The sequence below is a fragment of the Passer montanus genome, unplaced genomic scaffold (assembly GCF_014805655.1).
Source record: "Passer montanus isolate IOZ18808 unplaced genomic scaffold, ASM1480565v1 scaffold44, whole genome shotgun sequence".
NCBI classification, from domain to species: Eukaryota; Metazoa; Chordata; class Aves; order Passeriformes; family Passeridae; genus Passer; species Passer montanus.
The window spans coordinates 2,062,735-2,077,824 of NW_024369262.1; the positions used below are offsets into that span (position 1 = coordinate 2,062,735).

Genomic DNA, 15,090 nt, shown 5'->3' on the forward strand with positions numbered 1-15,090 from the left:
GAGTGTCCCACTGAGGTGTAACGTGAGGTTTGTTTGGTGCAGGTAGAAGTAGGTAATTTTAGACTCCTGAATTTGTTCCTTAACAGCAATTTTGTTCAGAGATGCTCTGCTGGGAGGAAGCTGCTGCTGTGAGCTGTACCCTAAAGCTTGGATCTTTAGGGTACAACGTGGAACGTGAATATTTCCGTAAGTTATTTTTGGGATGTTGTTGCGGCTCAGATCCTGCTCCCCTCGCTGGTTCGAGGCGATGAGGGCGGTTTCAACCTTCCCCACTGCTTTTGAGACATTTGTATTTCCCCGGCCTGTGGATCTGACGGAGTTCTGCTTTCCCTCCGTTTCTCATTTTAAATGTGTGTGATGACAAACCCTCCGTGCCGTGAGGAGGGCGATCTCCGCGCTCCTTCCCCCCGCGCTCCGGGCCTCCCCTGCCGCCGGCTGAGGGCAGCGCGGCCCCGCCGCTCCCGAGGCCGCTCCTTGGCCCCGCCGACACCGCCGGGCGTTTCCCGGGAGCCGCCGGGCGCTGGGGGATCGCCCCGGAGCCCCCGGAGCTGCCGCCGGGGCGGCTCCTCCCGCCGGGACCCGGATGGGCCCGTACGTGACGCGGGGGCGCGGCCGCTCCCCCGGGCCGGGCCGGAGCGCAGCCGCAGCCGCGGGCGGGCAGCAGGTGAGCAAGGGCGGGGACAGCCGGGCCGTCCCCTCAGCCCTCCCTCATCCCCTCCATCCCCGGCGGGAATTTCCCCGCGGCCGGGCTCCGCTACCGACCCGCGGCAGGTGAGGGAGCGGCGGGGAGGCCGCGGGGCTGGAGGGGTGAGGGGAGCGGAGGGAGCGCGGCCGGGGCAGCCCCTCTCGAGCGGGGTGCCAGTCAGGCTGTCACCCTGGCGAGGTGAGAGTTAATTAATTATTAATGAATGATTGGTTATTTGCCTGGCTGTTGGCGTGCCCGCCGCCTGGGTTTGTGCTGCTCCATCCAGGCGTTGTGGTGATGCCTGTGCTCCTCAGAGCTGTCAGACGGCTCCGAGCTCTGAGAGCTGTGGGATTCCATGAGGGGCAGTGCCAGCAGCAGTGAGAGCAGCCCCGGTGTCCTCAGAGCTGTGGGATTCCATGAGGGACAGTGCCAGCCCCGGTGTCCTGAAAGCAGTGGGATTCCATGAGGGACAGTGCCAGCCCCGGTGTCCTGAAAGCAGTGGGCTTCCATGAGGGGCAGTGCCAGCCCCGGTGTCCTGAAAGCAGTGGGCTTCCATGAGGGGCAGTGCCAGCCCCGGTGTCCTGAAAGCAGTGGGCTTCCATGAGGGGCAGTGCCAGCCCCGGTGTCCTGAAAGCAGTGGGCTTCCATGAGGGGCAGTGCCAGCCCCGGTGTCCTGAAAGCAGTGGGATTCCATGAGGGGCAGTGCCAGCCCCGGTGTCCTTTACCCCGGTCACTCCAGCCCCTGCCAGGTGTCCCTGCTGTCCTGCGGGGTCACTGGGATGGAGAGTCCCATTCTGCCCATCCACACACCCTGTCCTTGCTCTCGGCTGCAAAGCTGGGTTACACTGCCCTTTCATCGTTGTTGTTTATGACTAGAGATGCTGGGATTTTACAGTCCAGGATTCTCCAGGCCAATGTGTAACACAGTTTATTGCCCCTCTTTGTGTTTCTTTGCTGCTCTGACACAGATTCATTGGAATTTACTGGATGTTGTGTCATTTCCCTCTGTGTTCACACAAACCTTACAATCATCTGTGTCTCTGGAAGTTGGGGATGCAGACACTGCTAAATCAGGTCTCATTCTACCCCAGTTTCTCTTTAAAAAGGGGGAGCCTTCTAACATTCCAGTTGGTATCTCCCAAAGAAAACACATCCCAAAGAGTTACCTTTGAACAGGAGTTGGTGTGGGACTCCCACAATGGGTTCATACATCTGAACCTCGATAGAAAACCTTTGACTGTATAACCATCATCTCATTTTTCATTGGTATGTAACTTTTTTGGGGTTTGTAACTTTGCCAGCACTGGTGCAACCTCAGAAGGTACTTAAGAAGAAGTTGTTTAAACCAATATGGAGAAGTTGAGACAACAACAGAGCCTTGAAAAGCTTTTCTAAATCTCAGCATCAAGCCCAATTCAAGGGTTGCTGTCATTCTCTGGGGAATGAAGCCAAACTGGCAGGGCCAGCTCAGTTACTCAGCTTTCTGTGTGTGGAACAACATCTGAGCTGTCCCCAGCAAAGCTCCAGGAAGTAATCCCTGCTTTTAAATGACAGGTGGAAGGACTGGAAGGACACATTTCTGGTAGAATTGGATGCTGCTGATGTGATATTTGATTTAATGACAATTTTATTTATTGCTGGTGTTTTCTGTTGATCTAGACCTAGATGTATTTGAAGGTGAAATGGCAGTACTTGCTTAGTTTAAATAAATAAATTCTGTAAATTTAATGAGAGACTTAAGAAGGGAATATTTCTACACATAGTTAAAAATAATTATTGCAGGTGCTTTGAGTGAAAAGAAAAAGATCATTCCAGGTTTGGATGGGGCTTGGAGCAGCCTGGTCTGTGGACATGGCAGGGGGCTGGAACTGGATGATCCTTAAGGTCCAGCTCAACCCAAACTGTTCTGGGATTCAGCTGGATGTGTTTTCTTCATGAAATGCAGAGATTAACTTCTGGTTTTCTTTCAGGAGGACTCTGCTCCTGTCAGCACAGCTCTGTTTCACTGCTCCCTGGGTGAACAGGTGAAGCCAGCCTAGAGAGGGACTGCACTCACCTTTTCATGAACGTCAAAAAACAGGTTCCACTTGTCAGTCATTGATCTTTTTATTGCCACTGAGCTTGTTCTCAAAATCCTGCTCTCATGATGGCCTAAACCTCATTTTTGAGGCGTTGTTCTGTGTGGATGTTCCAATGGCAGAGGAGGTTGGTATCCTGAGCACAACATAATTCATGCTCTCATGGCTTTTTTTCTTAAACCTTGGTGTCATATTGAAGGAGATCATGAAAGAGGGAGAAAAATCTCTTTTTCTCAGGCCTCTACCTCCCTTAGGAAACTGGCCCTTTTTGATGCAGTGCCAAATGGATGAACTTACCCCAAAAACCCATCCTGTGGTCAATAATGCTGATACAGTTAATGGAGTGAATGTTGTTTATTCACACTAAACTCCATTTAGTGAAATCTATGGGACATCCTTGAAAAATGCAGACAAAGAACACATTTTTGCTCATTCTTGTGTTCTTTTTGAGTACTTTAAAGAGAACTAGAAATAGCAGCCAAAGCACTGGTGTCAGGTGACATCTTTATAAATAATACTTTCACAGTAAATACAGGCTCACCCCCAATTTTTGACTGTGCATCTTATAAATGCTGGCCTGCAAACATTTCTGGCTGATAATTTGTTTATGTCCTTAAAGGAATCCCTAGCTAAATAATCTTTCATTTATATTTTGTCTATTATATATCTATATATATATCTAAACTATACCTGTGAGGCATAGTTGAGTTGTTTGGATATCTAATGATGTCAGAATAAACGTTGTTTTAGGACAAACATTAAAATTGGTAATAGGGTGTGGCCCTTCAGAAGCACTTCCATCCTTATTTATCTGCCTGTGCACTGGACTGAGGTGGAAAAATGATTATGAACTGTAGAGAAGAGAAATTAAATCCCTCTCTGAGCTGAGCCAACCCTCTTAATGATGTTTGGAACTTCACAGTAGCTACTCATCTATATTTATTAGGGGGTTAAACAGGATCTAGAATTCATCTCCAAATTTTAGGGCAAGGAGGCTGTGGACACTCCCACAGAATGTGGAGATTTTGGTCTGATCAGGTCTCCATACAGAACCTGTTTTGCTCAGGAGCATCCCAGCTCTGTCTGGGTTCACTCTGATCTCAGTATTTCCTATAAGAGCTGAGATCTAGCAGTGTGCACAATCACTGTTGGCAGCATTATTAAGGCAGACTTTCAAATTTTGTGTCTTTTTTTCTTGCTGGTTTTGAGGGGAAGCATCCTTTAGTTAATAAATAAACATGCCAGATGTGCTTGTGCAAATAATCCTCCCCTTTCTATATTTTATGGTGGTTTGAGGGAAGGTTTGGAGGTGGGTAAAGCCTCTGGAGGTGGAATGTCTTTGTTAGGGAGTTGCGGTGCTGCTGGAGACACCCTGGGAACGGGGATTTTACATAACGCAGTGTAAGGGGAGCAGCGGGCTTCTCTCTCAGTTGTTATTTTTATCGTGCAGTTTGTCAGCGCATCCCATTCTCCCCTTGAGGATGGACTGAGGCGCCTTGGAGGTGTTAAACGCAGCTGATAATTAGCAGCGTGCTGAGGGGAGTTAATTATTCGTGTCTCACTTGCGCGTCCGTGTGTGCCGTGATGCGATGCAGCGGGCAGGGAACCGCCTGCTTTCCCGGCTGCTGAGAAATCCCGGTTTTCCCATTTCCCAGGGAATTCCAGAGCCCGGCCGAGCCCTGCCCGTGCCCGTGCCCGTCCCCGCTGCCGGCGCGCGGCTGAAGGTGACAGACGGAGCCGGGCGTCGCCAATGTGGCAGGGCCGTGTTCCTGCATCCCGCCCCTGGCAGGGCCGTGTTCCTGCATCCCGCCCCTGGCGAGGGACAGGCTGGGACAGCGGCCACCCAAATTCTCCCAGCAAATGACATTTTCCTGCAAAGCCGCGCCGGAGCCAATCGCTCCCTGCACCGCGCAGCCAATGGATGCCGGGCTCTTCCAGCCCCTGCCAGCGGCTCCGCGGCTGGAGGGCCTTGGAGCAGCTGTGCCAGCGGCATTCCTGCCCGCAGCCCTGCCCGGGGGTGCCTGGCATCCCTGCTCCTCCTCCTCCTCCCGGGAATAACGCTGCTGCTGCTGGCAGCGCTGCGGGGAGCGCGCCGGCCATTGGGGTAATTGGGGTGATTAATTTGGGTCTCCCTTCAGCACTGCCACGGCCTCCTACCCGGCAGAGCTGCTCCCCAGAGCCAGAGGGATGGTGGTAGTCACGGGGCAGAACAAAGTGAGTGCCACCCCGGATGATGCCATGTCGAGCTCGGATGCAGAGGATGATTTCCAAGAGCCGGCCACTCCCACCGCCACCCAGGCAGGACAAGCGCTACCTCTGCTGCCCCAGCAGGTAAGAGCTCACCTGAGACCGGCATGACCGCGGCAGCACAGACTGCTCAGGTGCTGGAGAATTCGGCATTTCCTTGTGGATACTCAGCTCGCTTAACACGTTTGAATAAAACTCAGTCTCTGGAATGTATTTGAGTAGCTCGGCAGCTTTACTTACAAGCTCCGTCCAGGTTTGGACTTGAGACATGCAATCAAGTGTTTATTCTGGTACTTAAGGCAGCCTGAGGTGTGATAGTAAGATTTGAGGCCTGATGTAAACAAATGCAATTTTTTTTTCAGTGTATAGTATAGTCTGGTTGTGTAAAGGAACCAGCAGTGTGCAAGTCCTAAGGTTGACCTGAGATTTCTTCCCTTTTTTTTTCTCTCCCTCTCTGTATAAGGCTGGAGTTTTGTTTTGTTATTTCCTTTCCCCAAAAGAGCCAAGAGGAGGCATTAATATCTCAAATATCTGCCATTCCAGCTGAGTGATTTCTGCTGTTTCAGATTCCCAGCTGCAATTAAACCACTCCCTGATTCCTCCCAGCATCCAAAGCATCCCAATTTTCACCCCTCAGAGCTCCCTGATCTGTGGCAGCCGGGCAGGAACCACACATTGTCCCGGTGGCAAACTGCAAGTGCCTTTTGAAAGCTGTGCTGTCACCTGCAGAGGACTGGCAGCTCCTTTCTGATGTCCTGGTTGCCTTTGCAGTTCCCAGAAGTTGTCCCACTGAACGTGGGGGGGATGTTCTTCACCACCAGACTGTCCACGCTGCGCAGGTACGAGGACACCATGCTGGCAGCCATGTTCAGCGGCAGGCACTACATCCCCACGGACGCCGAGGGCAGGTACTTCATCGACAGGGATGGCACCTACTTCGGGTAAGCACACACCCTCAGGGCAAGCTTGGCAACCTCTTACTGAAAACTGATTTTTACACTTGTTTTTAACAGTTCTTTGCCTTAAAGTGCAGCATTGAACGCTGCACGCCTTCAAAGCATCGCAGGAGTAACTGCAGTTGAAAAGTCTTTGTTGGTTGTGCAATGGGAAAGGGAAGACAAGAAATGCTTTGGATTTGTGCATTGTCTCCCCTAGAGATCTCCTTGAATTTGTGCATTGTCTCCCCTAGAGATCTCCTTGAATTTGTGCATTGTCTCCCCTAGAGTATCTCCTTTCAAGGTATCAAGTTGTTTTGGTGGTTTCAAGAAGTGTTTGGAAATAGGAAACTCCTTGCACAGTGCTGGGTTTAAATTGATATTCAGTATCTGTGAGGAAGAGGGAATGGAAGAAATGAGTGTAGTATTCTCACACAGTTGGAAATACAATGTTTTTAATCTTTAAGCAGAATATAACTGCTACAACAAAGCACAAGCCTTTAAAGAATTTCTTTTCCTAATTTATTTTTGTTGGTAGTGCCATATTCCTTCACCTCCAGGATCCCTCCTAAGTGCTCAGCTTTTATTTTATTTTTAATTAAACTAACCATTATTACTAATACTCTGTTTGGATTGGGGTGAGATTACTAAAAAAGGTGATCAGTGTTCATGGGTTCAGGTCTTTACCCAAAGCACATATTGCAATTTGTCCCAAATTTTGTGTTGCTCCTTTATAGACATTTCCTTATTGCCTTCAACAGAGGAGCATTGAATTATTTTCAAATCACTTTTGGGTTGTACCATAATCTGGGACAGAGACAGATTAAGCCACTGTATTTATTCTAAAACAATTGTGTCTTTACATGTTGGAAAATCAATTAATTTGTGATGTTATCAACCTCAGTTGAAAATACAGCTGGAACAGAGAGCCAGGTTAGCAGGTGCTCTATTTGTTGTCATTCTAAGATTGCAGTAATGCTTCTTTAATTTGATAAGGTTTTCTTAGTTAACACTTACAAAGTGATTTCTTTGGTTTATTTGATAAGGTTTTGTTGGTTAGTTAATAGTTATAAAGTGATTTCTCTCTCTGTCAAAAGATCCTGTTGCTGAACAGTGTTTTAGAACTACAAGGAAGTGTTCTCTCTCTTTTTAAAAGTTCTGATTATTATTCTGTAAATGGCCCTGATCTGTGATGAGAAACCTCCTTTGCAGATGTCCCATGCATTCAGCTGGATCTGTGTGGAGTAAAATGTCCATGAAAATGATTCTCTGGGAAAATGCAAAAGTTTATTTTGTCCCAGACCTAAATTTGAAATGCGGTGACCACAATTTCTTTCCCATGAAACACTCTGGCCTCTTCAGTGTTGTAAATGGTTTCCTCCACAATAAATGTTTGGTTTAAAATACACTGATATTTTTTCAAATGAGTTTTGACATCAGCTGAGGCAAAATGTGAAATAATGGCTTGGAAACCTGAACGTGGCAAACAGTTTTTCAAACAAATGTTTGGAATGAGGCTCATTTATTCCAGTTACTGTCTCAGTAGAGCAAACAATGAATATCCAGCATTTCCTGTCCTTTCCCACCTGCAGCAGTTTTGGCAGAAATGTGTTTGTTAATGATATTTTTGCCTTTTTTTTTTCAGAGACATACTAAACTTCCTACGATCTGGTGAGCTGCCCCCCCGAGAGCGAGTGAGGTCAGTGTACAAGGAAGCTCAGTATTATTCCATAGGACCCTTGCTAGACAATCTAGAGGATATCCAGCCTCTTAAAGGAGAAAAAGTTAGACAAGCTTTCCTGGGCCTAATGCCATATTACAAAGGTAAATAAACAAAGTAGCACTGACTGTTTCTTCTAGTGGGACTACAGTGTTAAACCTGGTGCTTTCAGTCTGCTCTCAGCTCCCAGACTGATCCCATTGCAGCTGGGAATTTTATTCTGTATTTTTTGTGCTGTTTGGATCTTTGAGGTTTCCACATCCTGCTGCATCCCAGGGTGTGGGTTTGGGTGCTTAAAAGGGAGCAAAGTTAGGCCATAATGTTATTAAATGAGAGGGTTTGTCTGCATTTGTTCTGTCAGGACTTGCAGGTGGATGAACTTGGCCTTGTAGTGAGGCCAGATAACTTGGGCATGTAATAAGGCCACCAGGCTCATCAGATAATGAAGATTGATTTGATTATTCTATATATTATATAATTATATATAATATATATTATATATATCAATTATAAATATATTAATTTATATATTTTTAATATAATAAGGCCACCAAGCTCACCAGATAACTGAGATTGATTTGTTTATTCTGTATCTTATTTTATGTATATTATATAATATATATAATATTATATAGAATTTTATTATATATAGTTATTCTATATGTAATTATGTAATATATAAAATATAATGCATTATGTACTTATATATTAATTCATATATATATTTTATATTATAAGGCCACCAAGCTCACCAGATAACCAAGACTGATTTGACTATTCTATATTTTATTATATATATCATATAACATATAATTTAATTTATTATATAATTATTATATATATCATATAACATATAATATAATTTATTACATAATTATTATATTTTATTATATAATATAAAAATACAATATATATAAATTATGTAATATATTAATTAATATGTATATTTAATGTGATAAGGCCACCAAGCTCACCAGATAATTGAGACTGATTTGCTGCCTGCTGCTATTATCATGCTGAGAAAGCTGCAGTGAAACGTTTCACGTGCAGTGATTGCTTCTGATCCCTTTCCTTGGCCGTGGTCGGGACCCTCAACCTGCCTCTTTTCCAGACCACTTGGAGCGGATCATCGAGATAGCCAAGCTGCGAGCCATGCAGAGGAAGGCGCGCTTTGCCAAGCTGAAGGTGTGCGTCTTCAAGGAGGAGATGCCCATCACTCCCTACGAGTGCCCCCACTTCAACTCCCTGCGCTTCGAGCGCAGCGAGAGCGAGACCAAGCTCTTTGAGCACCACTGCGAGGTGGACGTGTCCTTCGGGCCCTGGGAGGCCGTGGCCGACGTCTACGACCTGCTGCACTGCATCGTCACCGACCTGTCCGCGCGCGGCATCACCGTGGACCACCAGTGCATCGGCGTGTGCGACAAGCACCTCATCAACCACTACTACTGCAAGCGCCCCATCTACGAGTTCAAGATCACCTGGTGGTGAGCCAAGCAAAGGGCCAAAGGGCTCCCAGAGGACAAGTGTGCTTTCAAGGTCGCCTGCTGGTGAGTGTGGTGGCACATCGAGGGGTGAAAGGACTCCCAGAGGACAAATGTTCTTTCAAGGTTGCCTTGTGGTGAGTGTGGTGGCACATCGAGGGGTGAAAGGACAAATGTTCTTTCAGGATCATCTGGTGGTGTGGTGGCACATCGAGGGGTGAAAGGACTGCTAAAGGATAAATGTTCTTTCAAGATTGCCTGGTAGTGAGTTGTGGTGGCACATCGAGGGGTGAAAGCACTCCTAGAGGACAAATCTTCTTTCAAGGTCACCTTGTGGTGAGTGTGGTGGCACAGCAAGAGGTGAAAGACTTCTAGAGGACAAATGTTCTTTCAAGATCGCCTGGTGGTGAGAGTGGTGGCACAGCAAGGGGTGAAAGCACTCCTAGAGGACAAATTCTTTCAAGGTCACTTTGTGGTGGCTGTGGTGGCACATCGAGGGGTGAGAGGACTCCTGAAGGACAAATGTTCTTGGCAGTTGCCTTGCTGCTCACATTCCCTGGGATCAGCCTGCTGGCAGGGGTTGGGAACACCTCTGGAAACTTGAAAAACCAGCCTGAAATCAGACTGTTGGCTCAGGTACCTTAACGAGGCACAAAACAAAATCACCTCATGCAAAGGGTGGAGGGGAGTGGCTGAACATCTGCTGAAAGGTGCCACCAACCACGTGGCTTCAGGATGGAATTGCAGATTTTTCCTGCATTTTTGGCAATCTGGGGTGCTACTAAAGCTGACATTTCAGTTTTACCCTCTTAGAAATGTTTTAGTTCCTCCTTCAGCTTTATAAAGTTTGAGTCACACCCAGCACAAAGATCTGGAAATGTCATTTTGATGTACTAGATAACTAAAAAAAAAAGGAATATTCCTTATATATTATTAATTGTTGTCAGGATTAAGCTGTATTTCTTTTTAAATTAAGAATCTATGTTGTGAATTATAATGTTGTACTTCAATTATTTCTGTTGTTATCAAAAGGAATAGCAGATCTGGAATATATTCCTTAATGCTTTTAGGAATAATAACTGTTCATGGAAGACTTGTGCCTGTTTTTAGCCTTAGAAATTTTAAATGTTTACAATATCTACAAAAAAAAAGCTCTTTAGAATCAGGTCATTTGCAAAGGCTTTTGGTAAATGAGAAAACCCTGTCTGTATCTTCCTATCAGCAGTAGTAAGAGGAATATTTAATGTATATTATTTTATTACTGACTCTTTTTACATTCTGTGATATTAAACTTTATTTTAGACTTAAAGTCAGATGATATTAGACAAGTGCTTCCTTCACCTCACCTTTTTCAGACAATTAAATCTTAATTTTACCTTTCTTCTTGACCCTTCTTGGTGTCATAGAAGGAAAAACAAAATTCAAACTTCATATGCAGATACTTCTCCACTCTAAAGCAGTAGGAAATTCCTTTCCATGCTGGAAGAGGCAGCACTGCAGAATCAGATTTTCTTCAGAAGGTCATTTTTGTACTTCTGACATGAGCAACCACATCCCAAATTTCAGCTACTGAATTCAGCCCAAAACTGAGAGGGAGAAAAGTCTGCAAATCTTATTGTTTTGTGAGGTACAGAAAACCCCAACCTCCTTGAAGGGGCTTCCAAATAATCTTAAAGAGAAAGAAAAGTAAATATTTGTATATTGCATTCCATTGGATTAATTAATCCATAGCTATTGCTTCATTAAACTTCTGACCAAAACTCTTCAGAAACATTAATGACAGTGATCAAAATTCTCTGTTTTCTAAGACAATTTTAAAAATAACTCCAAGAACTTAAGGATCAAATTGTCTTGCAAAGAAAGAGACTTTTTTTTTTGCCTTGTCACCCTTTTAGATATTTAATTTAGGAATGGAATTGTCTCTCTGAGGTGAGCTCTGCAATCCCTGCACAGATCATTGTCAAGTGCCGAGTTGCAAGGGCAGGGAGAAATTTGCATAGAGGGAGTTCTGCACATTTGGATCTAAATTTAAGTTTCAATTGTTTCCTGAAATAATGGCCTTGGTGTTACAGGTTCTTGGAGTTCTGTTTGGCAACCCAGAATTAAAAATTAAACTGAGACTGAAGTTTCCCTGCAAGGAGAGGAAGTTCTGCTTGGTTTCTTTGCTGCTTTGCTGCCTTCATTTTTTCTTTCTTCCCAAGGATTCTAAACTGCAAACCACAATTTCTTAGAAAATTAAAGAACACCTTAAAGCTGAGCCTTACAAAGTTTTGGCTGCTTGTGCACTTCAGTTATTTAAATTTGGGATTTTCAGATGTTCAGAATTACAGATATTCAGAATTATAGATATTTCAGATGTTCAGAATTACAGATATTTACAATTTCAGATTACAATGAGAACTGCAGTTTTACTGGAATTCTCAGTGGGTTTTTTTACCACTTCCCATAATTGTATTTACAGAACTCTGTAAATGTTGAAATTCCAGCACTCTTTGCAGGAATGGATCACAATTTGATTTTTACTGTGTGTTTTCTGCTTTGGCTTTAGGAATTTCCCTGCTGTTATTCAGGAGAAGCTGTGATGACAAAATTCCTGTTTCAGTCATTTTGTTACTCCTTAATATTTTGGATTTTGTAACTTTTTCCTGTTCATTGCTTAAACAATTAAGGAAGGCAACCAGCCAAAAAGAGAAAATGAAAAGCTTGGTCTGTATCAGCTGTCTTAATCAAAGTTCTCATCCTCCTGAAGACATTAAGTGCAATACTGGGAAGGAAAACATGAATTTAAGCCCACAGGTTTTAATTAGCGCTGGGATTTGTGATTTGTTCAGGTTAACAATATTTTAATTGTTCCAAGCAGTCTTTGTTTACAATGATTTAGCTGCTCTTGCCCAGCCTGTGCTCATTTTTTTGCCAGAAGCAGAAGAATTGTGCAGGTGGATGGCAGGGGAGTGTGATCTAAAACTGGGCTGTGGAACGTCATTGATTCTCTTTTCTGGGCCTGGAGCTTTTGAAATTCTACATTTGCAACAAAAATGGGAGTGGCTGATCTGCTAAAATCCATGTTTGAGAGGACTGAGGATTTTTGTATAGAATTGTATCATTAAACTATGGAATACTGATTTTTTTTTCCTTTTTCTTTTTTTTTTTTCTTTCTTTTTTTTTTCCATTTCCTTTAGGACTTTTCTTTACATCTGGGCACGTCAGAGTTTTGCTAATCCACATTTTTCTGTGCTCCCTTAGCTTTTTTGCCACTTTATCCTCTACCCAACCTCCACTTTTCCACCCTCACACTCCCAAATCCCTGTGTTTGTGAGCAGTAAATTGTCTCCTGTCCATTTGAATATTGGATGAATGCTGGGACAGTTGAGGGATATTTATTTAAAATTAGAATTGTCAACTATTTTTTACATTGCTGTGTGTGAACAAAAACATGACAAGGCCATTTTTTTTTAACATTCCCTTTATATCCATTGTGGAGAGGTTTTTATCAGGGAACAAAGGGAGCTCTCATATGAAGTGAGTTTGGCACATGAAATGTTTCTGCATCTGGTTTATGCTTGTGAAATAGGAAGGGGAAAAAACAAGAAAATAATAATAATAATAGGAAAATAAGAAGAAGGAAAATTATCCTTATGAAGCACTCAAAAATGACATGAAAAGGTGTTTATGTACAGCAGCCACTTAATGGCTGCTGAGCTCAAGAGTTTAAAAAAAAATCTAAAAATAATTTTGGACTTGGTATAGACTTTTAACTTGAATGCCCAGTGTTCTGCACAGGAATCTGAAATATTCCTTGCTGACCTCCCATCCTCCTCAGAGGAAAGGGAAGGTGCTGCCAGCTTTGGCCTGGGAAGCCTTTGTGCCATAAACAGATCCTCTGTGCTCCTTGTGGGGCATGTGCTGGATTTTTATTTTTATTTTAACCTACAATGAGGGATCAATTGGTTTTTTTCCCTCTAAAAAGCTAATTACTGATATAATTAAAGGTTTTGTATCTTCATCCTCACTGCTCATTGTTTGGAGATGACAGGGGACGTGATGAGGGGGATAATGGAAGTGGCAGCAGGGAAGAATTCCTGTCAGAGCTGCTTGTTCCCACTGCAGAGCTGCTCTTTGTGTTTGCATTCTGCTCTTGGTTTTTGGGGCACAGAACATCCCCCCATCTGTGTGTAAATCCATGGAGTTGTGGTTCTGGGAGACAAAAGGGTGAGAACACCCAGGGCTGTGGATTGCAGAGTGACAAGTGAGTCTACAGGGCCACACTGCTGGGATCTGGTTTGCAGCACCTCGATGTCACAGCTTCTCTGTGACATTTTCTTGTTTTCTGTGACATTTTCTATTTTCTGCATGGCAAAGCAGAGTGCTCACTTGGGGAAAAACTGCCTGGCAGGTAAGGGGAGACTTCAGAGCAGACACCACAAAAAAATGATCCCTTAATGCATTCCAAACTCTGGGACAGATTTATTGAACATCTTTTAATGACTGCTTTACCCTGGACACTTTGTAGACCCCACTGGCTTTAAGTTGTGGTTGCTATTACTGAGCCCTGAAGAGGACCCAAGATAGTTCTAAATTTTGGGCTATGAAAAAAAAAAAACCACAAAACAAAACAACAAAGCTCCAGTCTTTCATTATGTTTCTGCAAATAAGCTGATTTCAGAGGATAATTCTGTCTCCTGTATATAATTCTCTAACTGGAAATCACCTTCCAGAACAGCAGTTCATGGTCATTTTACTTACACGAGCTTAGTATAAGTTTACCTCCACTTTCACTGTGACTTTTATAAATGGATTTTGTTTTGCTGAATTATAAATTGTATGTGTCTATGCATTGTAACCCGTAATGCCTTTGAAAATCCAGCCTGGATGCTAACGATCAGGGTTTGGAATTATCTCCAAATGTGTTTTGTTAATAATTATGTTGATGTGTGATGTTCAATACTGTGAGTACTGCAGTGTATTATTTCTTAATACTTTGGACTTTTCAGTTCAGGTAATATATAATCTGTATGTTTTTTATTTAAAACACATAGAAAATGTGGATATAAGGGTTGTGTTGTGCAATAAAAGATTACGATACTGAAAACTTGGAATTCTGGCTCATCTGATCCGCAGCCACTGCAGTGCTTTTCCTCACCTTCCCTGGGATGTGAGTGTGCTTTGCCTGACTGCAAATGAAAATGAAGGCAGGGAAGTGTGTCCCGGGCTGTTTGAATGGCACTGGGGTGTTCATCATCCCTTCCTGAGCAGGGGACACCGGCTGGGATAGATCATTGCAATGACCGATCCCATTCCTGTCACCGACACAGCAGCTGCTCCTGCTTCTGCAGTGCTCACAAAGAACCTTTCTGCCTCTGTTCAGAAGAATTTCTCTTGTTCTGAAGTGATTTCCTTCTGTCCATCTGTCCGGCTGAAGCACTCCCTGTCTCACAGTGGGATGTTCGTGCTGAGAAAAAAAGGGGGAAAAAAAGAGATGGAAACCAGCACTCAATACTGTATAACTGAGCACGGAAAAAGGAGCTTGAAGTAGCAGCGGGTATTTTTATATTCCCCCAAGGCAGCCCTGGGTGCTCGTGTGGGAGCAGGGCCGGGCCCCGGAGCCCTGAGGAGCGGCTGCAGGGTGGGAATTCACCACGATGGGAGGCCTCGGTAACAAAAATAAAACTACCAAAACCAGCTTTTTTGATAAGAAAAAGCAAAGGAGAGGGGGTGTGGGTGCCTTCACAGCACAGCCCGGCCGTGCGCCAGCCCCGCTCACCCTCAGCCCGCGGCCGCCGCTCCGCCCAGCCCGGCCGGGCCCCGCTTCCTTCCGGGCTCGGTCCCGCCCCGGAGGTGCCGCCCGCCCTTCCGCCGGAGCCGAGGGAGGGACGGGGGAGGGCCCGAGCAGCGCCGGGGCCGTGAGGGGCTGCGGCGGCAGCAGCGCAGCGGAGCGGCCGGGCCG

General features: G+C 44.8%; 1 protein-coding gene across 5 annotated transcripts; it reads left to right on the forward strand.

Annotated features, from left to right (window-relative positions):
• The first annotated feature begins 560 nt into the window (after nt 1–560).
• KCTD7 (potassium channel tetramerization domain containing 7) lies at nt 561–13,735 on the forward strand. Of its 5 annotated transcripts, none has more exons than XM_039720788.1 (6): nt 561–664; nt 2,656–2,890; nt 4,902–5,094; nt 5,782–5,951; nt 7,591–7,769; nt 8,777–13,735. In XM_039720788.1, exons 2-6 carry the CDS (start codon nt 2,871–2,873, stop codon nt 9,151–9,153), a joined length of 939 nt encoding a protein of 312 aa, XP_039576722.1. In that variant the 5' UTR covers nt 561–664; nt 2,656–2,870; the 3' UTR covers nt 9,154–13,735. The 5 variants fall into 5 exon arrangements, with proteins under 5 accessions (XP_039576722.1, XP_039576724.1, XP_039576721.1 ...); XM_039720790.1 differs by having other exon boundaries at nt 2,656–2,765; XM_039720787.1 differs by having other exon boundaries at nt 648–771.
• Nucleotides 13,736–15,090: the final 1,355 nt, after the last annotated feature.